General features: G+C 55.1%; 4 protein-coding genes across 4 annotated transcripts; 2 read left to right on the forward strand and 2 right to left on the reverse strand.

Moving 5' to 3' along the window:
- Window positions 1-444: 444 nt before the first annotated feature.
- On the reverse strand, window positions 445-7,206 carry J7T55_002324 (uncharacterized protein; the record flags this gene model as incomplete). Its single annotated transcript, XM_053132861.1, has 5 exons — window positions 445-471; window positions 526-6,456; window positions 6,541-6,748; window positions 6,872-6,970; window positions 7,193-7,206. 5 exons carry the CDS (start codon window positions 7,204-7,206, stop codon window positions 445-447), a joined length of 6,279 nt encoding a protein of 2,092 aa, XP_052989295.1.
- Window positions 7,207-8,574: 1,368 nt separating this feature from the next.
- Window positions 8,575-10,253, forward strand: J7T55_002325 (nuclear envelope morphology protein 1; the record flags this gene model as incomplete). Its single annotated transcript, XM_053132862.1, has 4 exons — window positions 8,575-9,705; window positions 9,779-10,007; window positions 10,072-10,169; window positions 10,227-10,253. The coding sequence occupies 4 exons, from the start codon at window positions 8,575-8,577 to the stop codon at window positions 10,251-10,253; spliced, it is 1,485 nt and encodes a 494-aa protein (XP_052989296.1).
- Window positions 10,254-11,755: 1,502 nt separating this feature from the next.
- Window positions 11,756-12,544, forward strand: J7T55_002326 (uncharacterized protein; the record flags this gene model as incomplete). Its single annotated transcript, XM_053132863.1, has 5 exons — window positions 11,756-11,768; window positions 11,920-11,988; window positions 12,048-12,160; window positions 12,219-12,341; window positions 12,410-12,544. 5 exons carry the CDS (start codon window positions 11,756-11,758, stop codon window positions 12,542-12,544), a joined length of 453 nt encoding a protein of 150 aa, XP_052989297.1.
- A 682-nt stretch (window positions 12,545-13,226) lies between these two features.
- On the reverse strand, window positions 13,227-14,100 carry J7T55_002327 (uncharacterized protein; the record flags this gene model as incomplete). Its single annotated transcript, XM_053132864.1, has 2 exons — window positions 13,227-13,639; window positions 13,758-14,100. The coding sequence occupies 2 exons, from the start codon at window positions 14,098-14,100 to the stop codon at window positions 13,227-13,229; spliced, it is 756 nt and encodes a 251-aa protein (XP_052989298.1).
- Between the last annotated feature and the right edge of the window lie 265 nt (window positions 14,101-14,365).

Raw genomic sequence — 14,365 nt, forward strand, 5'->3', positions numbered from 1 at the left:
AATTTGTCTACATCGACATCCGTATTGTTCGCTTTCATTCAGCAAGAGTACGAAGCAGCTGTTGTTATGCTACCGAAAGTGTCCAAGGACGAGAAAATCCCTCAAACCTCCCAGTCCGTGACTCCATGCAATGATTGATATGACAGTCTGATTCTATATCCCAACGCCCATCGTATGCAATTGATTCCCTCCTGCTCCTTGCTCCAAGCGTAAAACATAAAAAAACAAAGAAATTTCAATGGGATATCGGAGGTGAGCAAGGAAAACAGAAACTGAGTGGACGAGGAAGACCAAACCCATCGGTGCCATACTGAGTGGTTTGTCGGCAACATGTGAATGAAACTGAAGACCATCAGGCACTGTTTTGGTCGACGACATATGCCCTCGACGTGATTGCTTGCGTTATATGTTTCTCATCAAGATACCTTGAGACCTCGGTATCCACTATCGTCCGGGGCCGGGCTTGTATTTCTGTGAAGCCTGTTAGCATGATACAATGAGAGTGAGCAAAGAGGCTACACCTACGTCTTCTGCCCTTCTAAGGTTTTCCGGATCTAAAGCATTGGTCGCCCCCATGAGCGCCTGCCCAACCGCCCGAGTGGCTCCGATGGCCGGCCGGAAGATGATGGTCGGCGCTCTGCTCATGACAGTTCTCGCGGCTCCCCTCTCAAGCACTTCGCCTGGGACAGCAATAACCGCGTCCCTGGCCACGTTGAGATCCCGGGCAAGGCTGCTGTAGGCGTGTCGCAGGCCCTGGACGACGCCTGTGGGTTGATCTGCATACAGAGAGATCTGCTTCTTCTCCTCTGGTTCCATGTCTTCTTCCTCCCACCCCGTCTGGAGCGCTGCTGTCTCACCAACAGTCGAGCCTCCTTCGCCCGATGTTTTGCTCAACATATCCTCTGCGCCTTGGAGAACATACTGGGTGCCAACCGCCATCTTTGCGCCCAATTTGACAATCTCGGTCCCTGTCGTGCGGGCAAAAGCCGCCGCGCCTTTGCCGATGCTGCGCACGATCCGTCCATCCTTCTTGTATTCCTTTATGGGTATCTCGATGAGATCACGGAAGCCGCTTCCGACATTGACCAGGTGGCGGACCGGAGCAACACCAGCGAGCACACTGGCGAGCTGCGTGCGTTTCACGTCTGGCGTCCATATGTCATTGAGGGTATTTCCCAGCCGCTCCCATCCTGTGGTGCCATAGACGATGGTGTGCCGCAGCGTCATGCGGGCCCTCTCAAGGATCACGAAATTCATGAACTCCGACGTGCGCCCGCCCCGAAGGCCCGCATAGTCCACCCTCTTGGGTTTGAAGTCCAACGTGACGGGTATGGCATTGATCTCGGCGCGTTGGATAAATGCTTCATCACTCGGAGAAGGGTCAGATGGCATCTGCGATTCGTCTTTGAACTGAAAGAAACGCTCAATGAATTCGAGTGCATCCTGGTCGACATGCAATCGAAGTGGTAGGACGTTGGCCTTGAGGACGAATTCGACAGCCGCTAGCTCGGGAACCGGTTTGACAAGAAGTACTTCGAGATGCACCATGTTGGCACCGAGCTCGCGCTCGCCAGCGTCTAGATCATACGTGGCAAACTTTTTCCAAGTGGAGGTTGGGACATGGTCGAAAACAACCAGATTCTGAACACGAACATCAATGGAGGTGTCTGTTTCGCCCGATCCTGGCGGTAACTTGATGAGGTCAATATTGACGCCCTGCAACTCAAATGTGATCTTGTGGCGCCTGCTCCTGTTGAGGCGCAACTTCTTTGCCCTGGACCGGAATTGGCCAGTAACCGTTCGAGTTGTGGTCGTAGTGACCGAGGTGGTTGCTATCGACTCTGCGTCGTCCAATTGATGATTGATACCTCCAACCAACTCACGAGGGTCATGATTTGCAGGAATGCTAACGTAGATGGAATTGAATAGGCAGTCTCCGACAACGTCCTGGTCGTCGAAATCCGCTTCGTCCAGGGATCTTCGGCCGGCTCGGGAGCGGCGTTCGTATGCCTTGGTCTCGACTTCTTCCACCGTCTTCGTAATGGCCTCTCGAGTATGCTGCCAGTCGTAGCCATCAAAGAGATTCCATATGACGTGGACGTCTCGCACCCTCACATTCAGCGGGCTCTTCGGCACCCTAGCTTTCTTCGCTTCATCGTACCTGTTCTTGGCCGAGTTCCAGTGGTGAGCGTCTCCAGGTGCTGTAGGATCCTGTCCAAAGTAGTTTTCTTCGATTTCAATCTCTGAGTTTGAGCCAAAATCCTCGAGTGAGTCAGGCTGCGAGGGGATGGGATCTTCAGCCCTGTCCTGAGTGATCGTGGGGGCTGATATCAAAGATGATGATGTAGCGTCGAAGATGCTTTCAGCAACAGCAGGCTGATCGGCGAAGTATTTTGGCTCGATTTCCAAAGGACTCGAGCCTACAATTTCTCCTTCCGACATGTCGTCCCCGCCACCAATTTCTTGGGCAATAGCGAAGTCATCGTCGAAGTTATAGTCGCCTTCCGCCCTGCCGAAGGCATCGGCTGTGATGGATGCTAACATGTCTTGCATAGGAATGATCTCGGTCTTGAATTTAACCTCCCGGCTCGGTGGAGTCGGGGGTTTCAAGGCACCGGAAAGCGCAATCAGAGTATGGGTAGAATCTGCGCAAGTCTCAAGAACCAACAGATCATCTCGGAGCTCTATGTCGACATGCATCTCCCCGGTGGGCCCTGCCGTAGCTTCAACCGTAGCCCTCGCCGAAGAGATCTGACAGATATTCACGAAGCCTTTAGAGCACATGGTCGACACCATATCTGTCTGTCTTTGAACATCTGATCCGCGGTGCCTCGAGGGGCCTGGTTTCTGTGGGTTTTCGAGCAAAGAGACATCATCAATAAGCAGAATTGCCGCTTTCTTCAGATTTCCAACTGCGTTCACATCCTCGCCGGCAGGTAAAGCAACCTCCACATGGGCATCCTGAAGGACTAAATTCAACTTTGATGTTAGAGCCAAGGGGTTCAGTCCAAGTAGGCAGTCACGGAAAGCAACATTGACGACGGTCGGCTTGGTGGTTCCGCCCTGAGGCGAATGTGGCGATGGCGACGGCGGGTTCCCAACCAGTGCGGTATGTGCCTGCTCTCCAAGATTGGCCACAGAGGCCGCCAGCATTGCGTCAAACTCTTGGGGAGTGGTTTCCGAGGACAAACCCAGTGCGTCCATTATTGTGGGAACGCGGTATTCAAAGTTGATGTTCCGCATCCTGACCTTGATGACAGGTTCCATTTCATCACCTATTACTCGCACCATGAGGACCGGTGATTGTGCGAGGAGGCCAGTCTTCAAGTCGATAGTTGAACCAACAAGCTCTTCGATACTGTTTCTGTCGACTTTAATAGTTTGGACTCCAAAGGCAGCTAGCGACGGGAAGGCGATATGGGCCAGCTCAAGGTCAGCTAGGTGCGCATTCACTTTCCCGAACCTGCCACCAACATCCACCGAAGCATCCAGGTTATGGATGAGACCAAGTGTCAGCAGGCCAGGTCGGTCATCCTCAGGTAAATATTTGGCAACGGTTCCAAGTCGAGCAAGATCCTCCCCCAAGGAAGGGATTGAGTCGAGCTGATGCACTCTGGTGATCTGTGCCTGTACGTCGTCCAAAGTCAATTTCAGAACAGATCCTTTCCTTCGCTGCCGCAGAAGCGTATCAACCATTATTTCATCCTCATTGTCGTCGAATTGGCCTTTTGACGGGGTAATCAGAGCGAGGAGTCGATCCAAGTCATCTTCCCGAGGGAAAAGGAGGTAGTCGATACGCGCGTTAGATAGGGTGATATTGACAGGCGCACCGCCATGAATTCGTTCTCCATACGGCCCTGACACATGGATTTTGCTTATTCCAACCCCGATAATGCCGTCCCGGCTCACCATCTTGACAGCTGTCGTCCGAGCGCGAACGCCACACTTCTTACCTTCCATGTCGACTTGCAAACCGCCTATTCGGACATCGATTTTGCTTTCGGAGGCCGCTGCCGTTCTCTCGGGCTGGGATGGGATATCAAAGCGAACTCCTCTTGGCTTGCCAGATTTGGCCTTTGGTTTCCCAGGCGAGCCACTTGAAGTCATTGAAGAGCTCATCTGGAGGAAGCCACTTAGCCCACCAAACCAGCTGAAAGTCTCATCCAACCGCTGCAGGTCCAAGTTCACACGAAGCGGAAGTGTGTTTATCTCAAATCGGTTGCTCTCCTTGGAGGCTGATATCTTGATCGAGATCTCTGCCCCGGCTTCCGGAAACACATCTCTGACTGATGCTCGCATCTGTGCTTCCTGGTCGAATGACAGTATATCGCTGTCTTGATACCCGAACCGAAATTTCGCAAGACTAATCTGGGTCTCCGCCACAGAGTCAGATTGGGAGAAAGTGGCCTGCAGATGCTCCAGTTCAGTTTTCAAGAGCGTCTCGCCCTCGAAACCCGGTATCGAAGGGCCCGGCGCCTTTGCCATCGTTGCGTGAATGCCAATTACCTTCTCGAGAAACAATATCGATATCTTCTGCACTGAAAGCTTGATGTCAGGCATCGACGAGTCCCTTGTCCGTGCGACCGCGTCCTCGGGGCTTCCAGACGGCTTCTGTGATGCTTTGAGAGTCTCTAGTAGCCGACGGGCCAGCATTACGAGAAGAAAGCCGACGGAAGCATCGAAACGAATGTCGAGAGGCGTCAAGTGGATCTCAATTGATCCATCATCCTCCTCTGTCTTCGTGGGCTCCGGCTCAGGTTCAAGATGCAACGATGTCGGTCCTGTGTTCGAATAGACAGAGAAAGCCCCTGGAACATTTTGAAAAGCCGAGTTTGCCAGTTGTGACGTCCCGTCTGAGCTCGATACTTGGATATGCTTATGTTTGGTCGGCAAGTATATGGAAATCGACGGAAGAGATACAATCTCTCGGAGAATGTTGTTCGGGCCCTGAATTTCAGAATCGTCTGATATGGCAGCATTGCTGGGCTCAGCAGCTGACTCAAGTCCCACGAAGGGATCCTTCTCGCCCTGCAAATATTCTTCCTGCAGGGATGAGCGCATCGGTGTAGACGGCTCCTTGCTGTCAGTTATTGTCGGGTCCTGTTGCCTAGCCTCTTCCTCATGTTGAGTCGGATTACTAGTCGTCTGTAAAGGTACATTTCTCTCCGATCCCGGTGAATCTTCAGGGGTCGAGAGATTTGAGTCCCATGCACCTGGCATCGAGCCACTCCTTGGCTGTTGAGATTCTCCCTGTGAGAAGGCGCTCATGTACATACTCTCTGCCTCTTCGTGGCTAAACAATTGTGATTGGGCGAGATCGTCCGTAGGTTGAGCTCCAGAACCATCACTTGCAGAATCAGATGAGATGGATTGTTGGAGGGATATATCCGCAACATGCCTATCCTCATTGTCTGCTGAGCCTCTCAATGCTGATGACCACAGAGATGGCTCTTCTGTGTCCACTGGTGCAGTACCTGAAATATCCTCGTGCTGTCCACTAAAGTCATGATAGACAGAGGCCCTCGGCGTTGATAAAGACGATGCAGGTTCCTGCTCTTGGTCTCCTGTACTGCTGGAGTCATCCAGCTCATAAGGAATGTTAAAAGCCTCCTCGCTGTCCTGTAGCAATCGTTCGCTCTGGGAGAGATCGTCGCTGGCGTCAGCGATCAGGCCCTCGCGAGAGCTTTCGGCCTGGGAAGACACCACATTCGATGACGGACTCTTGGCGGTCACCACCGGAGATCTCGACGCCGCAGAAGTCATGGACGGCGACCTCGCAAGGTTGGATAACAAGTCTGCCTCCGAGATGAGGGAGGCGCGGATAGTGTTGAGTAATATGTGACGCTTGCCGTCCTTAGGTACGATGCGCGTGCCGGTTCCATCTTGTCGGGCTTGCGCCGTGACGCCTTCGACCTCGAGCTCGTCAAGAGTGACTTGTAGCGTGACTGGTTCAGTCTCGTTACTTTTCTGGTCCACCGGGATATCGGCTTCGAGCTGAAGGGCAACATCCCTTATATTGACCAGCATGCGGTCGAGGACGCCTTGCAAGAAGTCTGTCAGGAAGACCGGTAGGGACAGCCCTTGCCCGGTACCATATGCTGGATCTTCCTCATTGCTATCTTCACTGGATGCCACGGATGCCCCAAGATCTGTTCTCTCGGAGGCCAGGGCTTCCTCCAAAGCCTTCTTCTCCTTTGATGGCTGGGTTTCCAGAAAAGACTGTGCCAAATCGGCAGCCGTGGGGACCACGTCCGAGCCTGACTTCTGCTTATCGCTTTTCTTGGGCCTTCCAACCGCTTGATCGCGTGTTGAAACTATCAGGCCTATACGAACACCGGACGCGGTGACCTGGATGGAGCTAGAATACAGATCGAGCGGGATGGTGATTTGCAGGCGGGAGACCTTTGCCGTTTTGATTCGATACTCAGGGGGGAGGCTAAGATGCCTTCTTATTTTCTATCACAGCAAAACATATCAGCATCCACAACTACAGGCGAGTTGTCATTTGCAGGGCGGGGAACCAGCTGCAGGTAGCCGTACCTCGACCTTGAGGCCAACGTCTTTGAACTCGAAGGTATTCCTGAGGCCGAGGGCGGCATCGAGGTTGTCTAGGTCAAGAGCGTCGTCCTCGAAGATGTCCAGCCTAGCCATGGCATAGCGCAACAGCCGCTTGGGCATAGCGGAGCTACGGAAAGACTGGAAGAAGGCGGCCATGTTGAAGGCGCCGTATCCTTGCCGGTCGGAGTCTCTGTGTACGTATGTATCTACGCCAGGCAGGCGAGGGGTCGGAGGACGGAATGGAGTGGAGGGGTCCTATGTTGAGCAGATCTACCGAAATGCTCAACGGCGACAGGAGAGCCGCGAGACGCACGAGGCGGGGTGGAGCTCGAGGCCGTGGAGGGCGTTGGGAGGGCAGCGGTGGAAGCGGATGGCGGGGGAGTTCATGTCGACGGAGTCTCCTGGGACGTGTCTGGCGGGGGTGTGATAGCACAGCTTCAGTGTCTTGGGAGCACCATGGCGTGTTCGAAGAGAATATGATAGAATAGGATCCAGGAGAGATCTAGGGTGCCACGGTCTGTAGGAGGAACGAGGACGGAAAGGATGTCGGCAGTAGGTATAGTGTCGGGTGAGGGAAGAATTGACGAGGTCATCAAGGTGCAAGGTGCACGCACTTAGACCTGCTTGCACTTACAAGCAAGTGGTCATGGGGACGTTTAGAGTGCTGTGGCTATCAGGGACTGATAAGCCTGCCTGACCGACTGGGCGGGCAGCCGGCCCATGTCCCTCCCACATGCAAGCCCGCGGGTGGATGGCGTAAGGCGGTAGCGGTAGGTACTTGTAGCCCATGTAGGTACAGTAGTGGCCCTGACAGCTCCTCAAACCGTTGACGTGGGGTTGATCTGGCGGTGGTGGGACTCGCTGTCACAAGGGGCAGACGGCACGTACGCTTACACACGGATCAGGTACTGTGCTCATTGATCTGGAATATTGGGCACCTGCTCATTGTCCAGGTGGGGGGTGTCTTCTATTGCTCTGCGCAGTACCTATACAACACCTTGCAAGGCAAATCTACATTTTGACAAACCGTTGCATGTTCGTACGTGCAGTAATTAGACTAAGTAGTCTACATATGAGAGCATGCCCAGCAACCTGAGCAGGATCTGAACAGGAACTTCTTGCTGCTCTTATACAGTAGATATATTCCAGTCTCTTATGGAGTGGAGGCCAGCCTTTTGGAGAGAATACTTGCATGACTATCAATACATGTGAACCCACCCACCGTCAATCCACTGCTCGACTGTGTATGATGCTTCTTCTTGGTGCTCGCTTTGTACTGCATAACAGCCTCGGTTGGACTTGGGTGCCGACCTACCTACCTAGGTACCTTAGTAGGTGGCAGCAAGGAGAGGAGACTAAGGTAGCTCTCCTCCGTCCCCCAGTCCCCCCCCCCCCCCTTCCCCAATCCCAACACATCACGGGCCTTGGGCTGCGCCCGCCACCCGGCCCCCTCCCCCCTGTCTCCTCTGGGTCGCATTCACTTGTCAACCCGCCCGCTCCACCTATCCGCCACGCCACGCTACGGAGGTCGCAGTGGTAAGACAGACAAGAGGCAGGCCGAACAGAGGGCAGGCTGACTGATTGACAGGCCATTCTGCTTCAATCCACCCGAGCATCGTCGTTCAAACACTCAATCACTCACTCGTACGCCCATCCACTCCCTACCCTGCCCTTTCTTTCTGCCCAACAAACTCGCTCCCGGCTGCTGCGACCCCAGAGCCGCCCTCTGACGGCAGTCGACTGCTGTCCTCGGCCAGATTGTCCTGTCTGCTGTCTACACACGGAGCGCAGACCGAGACCGAGACAGCTGTGCTCGCCCCATCCCACATCAGTCCCTGGCCCAGTCCCCCACAACAGCAGCAACACCTAGACTTTTGCGACCGTCCCGTTCCACCTCCCACACTCCATCCCTACCCACCGGCCGACCCGCGAGAAGCTCCAGACACTCGAGACGCCGACGCAGACGCAAACGCCGCCCCATCCGTTCTTAATGGCTCGGCCGGCGACGAGGCAACCATGAACTCCCTCAATTTCGTCTCCTCCCGCGTCTCTCCCTCCTCGTCCCCTGCCCCTTCACGGTCTAACTCCCTTGGCTCAATGGGCATCACCGTCACCTCCGAGGAGGAGGAGGAGCAACACGCTTCGCCCGGGGGCTTCGACGAGAAACGTCCTCATTCCGCGGACCCCGACCATTACGATTCCGCTGGCGCCCCGGCCGACGAACACACACCTCTGTTGGCAGGAAGCGACCCCAAGGACTCCGGACTCAGGCAGTCGCCCTGGCACCTAGTCCCCAGACGGATATTCAGCGCCGTCATAGATTCACTGCGCTGGGTTCTGTCTACTCTGGCTGCACCCGGTGTCTATCTCATCGCCTGCCTCTACGACGAACACGGACATTTCGCCCCCTGGCTACAAATCAAAAGGCTCTTCGGCGCATATCACGGGAATCCACGGAAAATGGCCTCGGCAATGCAAGAGAAAGCTGCGCTGGAGGATAGGGACAGCCTGACGCGTGGCGAAACTATCAATATAGGCCGAGGAAACGCCATGACAACACGCCCTATACCATCGTCCGGCTCCTCGACGTCGGGCCTCTCCAGCGAGTCCGAGTCTGAAATGGACAGGGAATTTAGTAGCAGGCACTCACGGCCCAAGTCCTTGCAAGATTCTGAAGAGATCAGCCCTTCGAGGCGGTCGATCCGGATCAAACTGCACAACGAGGAATCTCTAAGGCAACGTAAACACAGAAAAGGGCAGTCGACCAGCTCTCGCCGAGGTACAACGGGTGGCCAGCAGCAAAAGGACATATCAGCGCACCTGAAGTCGCCCACGTCTCCCGTCGGTGCGCTGACGAAATATCCCAAGACCCCGGCACCTCCGAGACCACTCATTCCCCGACGTCAACCATCGTATATCAATGTGGAAGCCAATGCGCAAACGCCGCAGAAGACCCTGATCCTTGACCTGGACGAGACCTTGATCCACAGCATGTCCAAGGGGGGCAGGATGAGTACTGGGCATATGGTGGAGGTCAAGCTGAACACGACTTACGTTGGGGTCGGCGGGCAGGCCAGCATTGGGCCTCAACATCCTATACTGTATTACGTTCACAAGCGACCGCATTGCGACGATTTTCTGCGACGGGTGAGTACTGTTCCGGCGTCCATTGCTTGCGACGGCAAGTGCTGTTGGAGAGGATACTAACGCAGCAAATCAGGTCTGCAAATGGTTCAACCTCGTGGTGTTCACGGCATCGGTGCAGGAATACGCCGACCCGGTGATCGACTGGCTGGAATCGGAGAGGAAGTTCTTCACGGCACGGTACTACCGGCAGCACTGCACATTCAGGCACGGCGCCTTCATCAAGGACCTGAGTGCTGTCGAGCCCGATCTGAGCAAGGTCATGATACTGGACAACAGCCCGCTCAGCTACATGTTCCACCAAGGTCAGTCGTCAACTCCCCGCCTGAGCTTCGATGATCTGGCAGCAACTGACTGACAACCGTGTAGATAATGCCATCCCGATACAAGGCTGGATCAATGACCCCACAGACAACGACCTGCAACATCTCATACCGTTCTTTGAAGGACTCCAGTACGTCTCAGACGTGCGTGCTCTACTAGCGCTAAGAGGGGGAGAAGACGGCCAACATATGGTGGTATAGGCGTCATATCCCACCTCGGTCAAGTGAGGCCGGAGAGACAGGACTGTGTTCGGAGGCGAGGGGGGATAACTCAACCTTTTTGGATGGGACAACCCCGTGCAGCTGAGGCAAGGTGAAGCCGACACGTACTGTCCATGCCGGGCTCGCTCTGCGAGCGTGAGTCTATGTGTAGAATTGTGCAAAAAGCAAGTAGAAAGCGAGTGGCATTTTTCGTTCGTTCTGGGCCGCTGATATCGTGGCGACTTCCCGAGTCTCGTGCACTAACGAGCGTGCACTCTGCTTGAACGGACTGCCCCATAAATACGCGACTTAGATGAACTGAAGAAGAAATGGGTAAAGAAGGGAGAAATGAAGTCGCAGGACTCCAGGTAAGTAAGATCACCCATTATCTTGCAATCCGGCTTTGTACCTGGACATGCATCAGCATGGCAAGAACTCATCCTGGCGAGTACAGTAAACCATCCATTCGCCCCCGAGCACGTGTAAGCTGTAACTCTGCGCCCCGGCATCTCCCACTCTCGGCCCCTGTCAATTGAGGCGTTTCCAAGATTTGTGGCTTGCCTCGCTGTCATAATTGCACCTACTCGTGCAGTACTAAGCATGAGCACGGCAGCAAGCAAGTGTGAGTAGCCGCTGCGGGACGCACATTGGCGCACTGACCCTTGCCCCCCAGGCGCAAAAAGCTAGAAAGCTACTCCAAAATAAGTGACATCATTGCGCAGCTGACCCAAGCTCCTCTGCTTAGGGCGCTGCATAGTGCCGATGCGATGCGATGCGATGCCATGGGACAGAGGGAGTGTCTGGGGAAATTGGCCTGCGACCGTCCACGTCCCCCGTACGCCCATCTTCACAAATCCCGGGCACCTAGATCGCCCCCCGCCCCCCTTGGAAGCTCCCTTTCCCTTTGGGACCCTTTGGGACGGCGGAGGTGGCTCAACGGAGGCCTAGTTGTGACGTGGGCGGTTCCAGGCTCGCATGACGGAGGGGAGGACCCAAAGAGACCAGGTTGTCCTCCATCATCATCAACCAAATCGGGATGCATGTGGGCTCTTCCAGTTCCCGTTCCAGTGCCAGTTCCAGCTCAAGCTCCGGGCCTGAGCCTAGGCATGGGCATGGGCATGGGCATTGGCTGGGCTGGGCCGGGTTGGAGAAGAATCTCCTGGGAGATCTTCGTTGGCCTGGACCTGGCAGCAGTGACGAAATCAGAGGGGAGGTAAGTCGCGACGTTCGAAGCTAGTCCTGGCTGGGCGCGCAGGTCCTGGCTGGCTGGCTGGCTGGTTGTTATTGCCTCATTACATAGGTACTAGTCCCTGCTGGGGGACCAGTGACGATTGTTGAACGTAAGACAAACGGCATCATAGGCGTTTACCTTTGAGACCTGCTGGTTTAAAAGCCAATGTGCCCACCTCCCAGTCTCTGTCCTCTCATGCTACGTACTCCAAAACATCGTGAACCTCAGTCCTGACATACCATTCATCAAACCTACTCCCTTACAGAACAACCAAACACCACAATCCCACCAATCCATCATGTCTCTGCACTGTGAGTGTCCATGCCAGACAGGCCCCAACGCCCAGCTCTCGAGCTCTCCCCAAGCCAATGGATGCGGGCGAGCCTCTCCTGGAGCTTCAGAGTCCCGCAAAACTCACTCATCATCAGTCGCGCAGCTCGCTAACATAGAACCTTGATGCAGACCTCCCCCCTGTCAAGCCCTCGGCCATCGCCCTGGGTGCCGTCTTCAACCAGACCGTTGAGACAGCCGGTAAGCATGAGCAGTCCTCACCGCTGTCAAGCTACAAGAAACTGACCATCATCACGAAGTCCTGAGCCCTCTGTTCGGCCAAGCCTACCAGAGTGCTAAGCGCGCCAACTCGAGCGAGCAGTTCATCCAGTCCAAGGAGGCCACCTCCGTCGCTGTCGCCTGGGGCACAACCGTGAGCACAGTCCCCTCTTATTGCCTTGACCGAAGAAAGCTGCTGACCATCGACACAGGCTGTCGGATCTGCCCTGCAGAGTTACGGTGTTGGTGCCCTGCTCAACGCAACCGGCACCCTGTCCTACAAGGGCGCTGCCTACCTCGGCGGCCTCATCTTCCTGGCCACCTCTGCCCCTACCGTGAGCTCCCTCGTAGCTACCAGTTTCGTCCAAGACAGGACACTTTGCTAACATTGTGCCACTCGCAGTTCATCGCCCAAGTTTTCCAGGAGAAGCGTGCTCTCGAGACCGTCGGTATCTCCGTCGTCGCCAAGGCCTTCGAGACCGTTGGACTGGCAACCTTCCTGACATGGTGGGGCACCCGGACAAACCCCTTCGAGTAAGGGACTAATGAGATTATCATCGGGTCGGTGTACCACCTGGTGAGGCGCGAGGCATAGGAGTTTCGGCACTGTACGATTTGATTTTGGTATGAACGTCGACGTCTAGCAAGACAAGGTCGTAGATAGTCTTTCGAGGAATTTAGGTATTCCCTCGTGACGACGAGCTGAATAATTCACTCCAAATCAGCACCATTTCGTAACGCTCAAGTGACTTCTTACGCATCTCGATAATTTCCACAACCACGTCCAATCGGAAAGGCACCTGTGCGCTAGCGATTAGATCTTGCGCAAGGCTTGATACCACACCAGCCTCAATATCTCTCCTATCTTGCTCGTGAAGTTGTCGCCGATATCTTGCGTGCGTGGCGACAGCACGTCCTTCTGTCTTTCCGTCTGGTCATCACAACGGTCGTCGTGATTCAGGATGGGGTCTTGTCAGCGCATTGATAATGCTGCTTGATTCGAAAATGCTAGACAGCGCAAAATCCCCCGCCACACCCGGCCACTTGAGTACAATGTAAACCCGTACGCCTATGAACGCCGCCTCAGATTTACGCCTGGTATCCCATTTTTGTTTTAGGTGGTGGCCGAGAGACACACAGGCCCGAGAGAAACACCCCGCCTTTTTGTCACAGATGGGCCCCCGATAGCCCCCTTCCACGGGTCCCGAATTCCCCCCATCCTAGCCCGACAGCACGTCCTTCAGCTGCTTCGCCGCCTCCTTCTGCGCCAGCTTGAGAAGCTCCTTGTAGGCGTCGGCGTAGCTAGCGCCGTCGTCCTCATCGTCGTCCTCGGCGGCGCCGGCCTTGCCGGCCTTGCCCTCCTTGCCCTTCTCCTGGATGAAGACGACCGAGGTGGGGCGCTTGGTCTTGGCGGCGCTGCCGAGCTCGAGGCGCGACTTGACGAACAGGTAGGGCACGTTGTGCTCCTCGCAGTAGATGGGCAGGTGCATGATGACCTCGTCGGGCGAGATGTCGCCCGCGATGATGCAGATCCCGGGGACCTGGTCGGCGTTGGCGGGCGCCTTGATCGGCGTCTTGCGCAGCGCCTTGTTCACCTCCTTGACGCCGCGCTGCAGGGCGCCGGCTTTCCTGGCTGTTTGAGTGGTGAGACAAAGTCAGCGGTGGTCCACGATGGTGGTTCTAGGGACTGCGATAGGGCCCGGGGAGGCGTGGGTGGTTGTGTAGGAGGAAGTAAACAAAAGAGAACATACCTTTCTTGATGGTCTTGTAAATCTTCTTATGCCCCTTCACATCTGCCAATGGAACGGCAAAGTACACCAGTTGCGTCTTGACCTCAGGGTTCTTGATGTCGTCCACGTCGGAGCCAGGGTGGTCATCGTCGTCGTCGTCGGCCTTTACGGAGGCGGCGACATCTGCTTGCAGCTGGTTGTCGAGGGCCTCGGCGACCTTGGCCTTGAGCTTCTCCTTGTCTGCCTTCTTTTCCTTCTTGTCCTTCTTGGACTTGTGGACACCGTCGGACTCGCTGCGCTTCTTGTCCTTCTTGTCCTTTTTCGAGTCCTTGGACTTGATCTTGACCTCCTCCTCGGTTGCCATTGTCGCGGCTTTGGGTCGTGTTTTGCGGTGGGAAGAAGAGGGCGCGGGAGGCTGCTAGTGTATCAATGCTCTAACCATGCGAGAGACAAAGATGTGCTATGTCGTTTTGTTGGAATTGAAGTATCCTCGCCTGTCACAACACATCAGACCCTCTCTCCAAACTCAAAAGAGCTGCACCTCAACTACAAATTTTCCAGAGGTCCCTGTCCCTTTTGCGACTAGCTCCCGAGAGTTGTTCCAGCCCCGGCTCGATAAAGTGGGGCGC

This window comes from Diaporthe amygdali (genome assembly GCF_026229845.1).
Source record: "Diaporthe amygdali strain CAA958 chromosome Unknown NODE_33_length_508711_cov_65_296071, whole genome shotgun sequence".
NCBI lineage: Eukaryota > Fungi > Ascomycota > Sordariomycetes > Diaporthales > Diaporthaceae > Diaporthe > Diaporthe amygdali.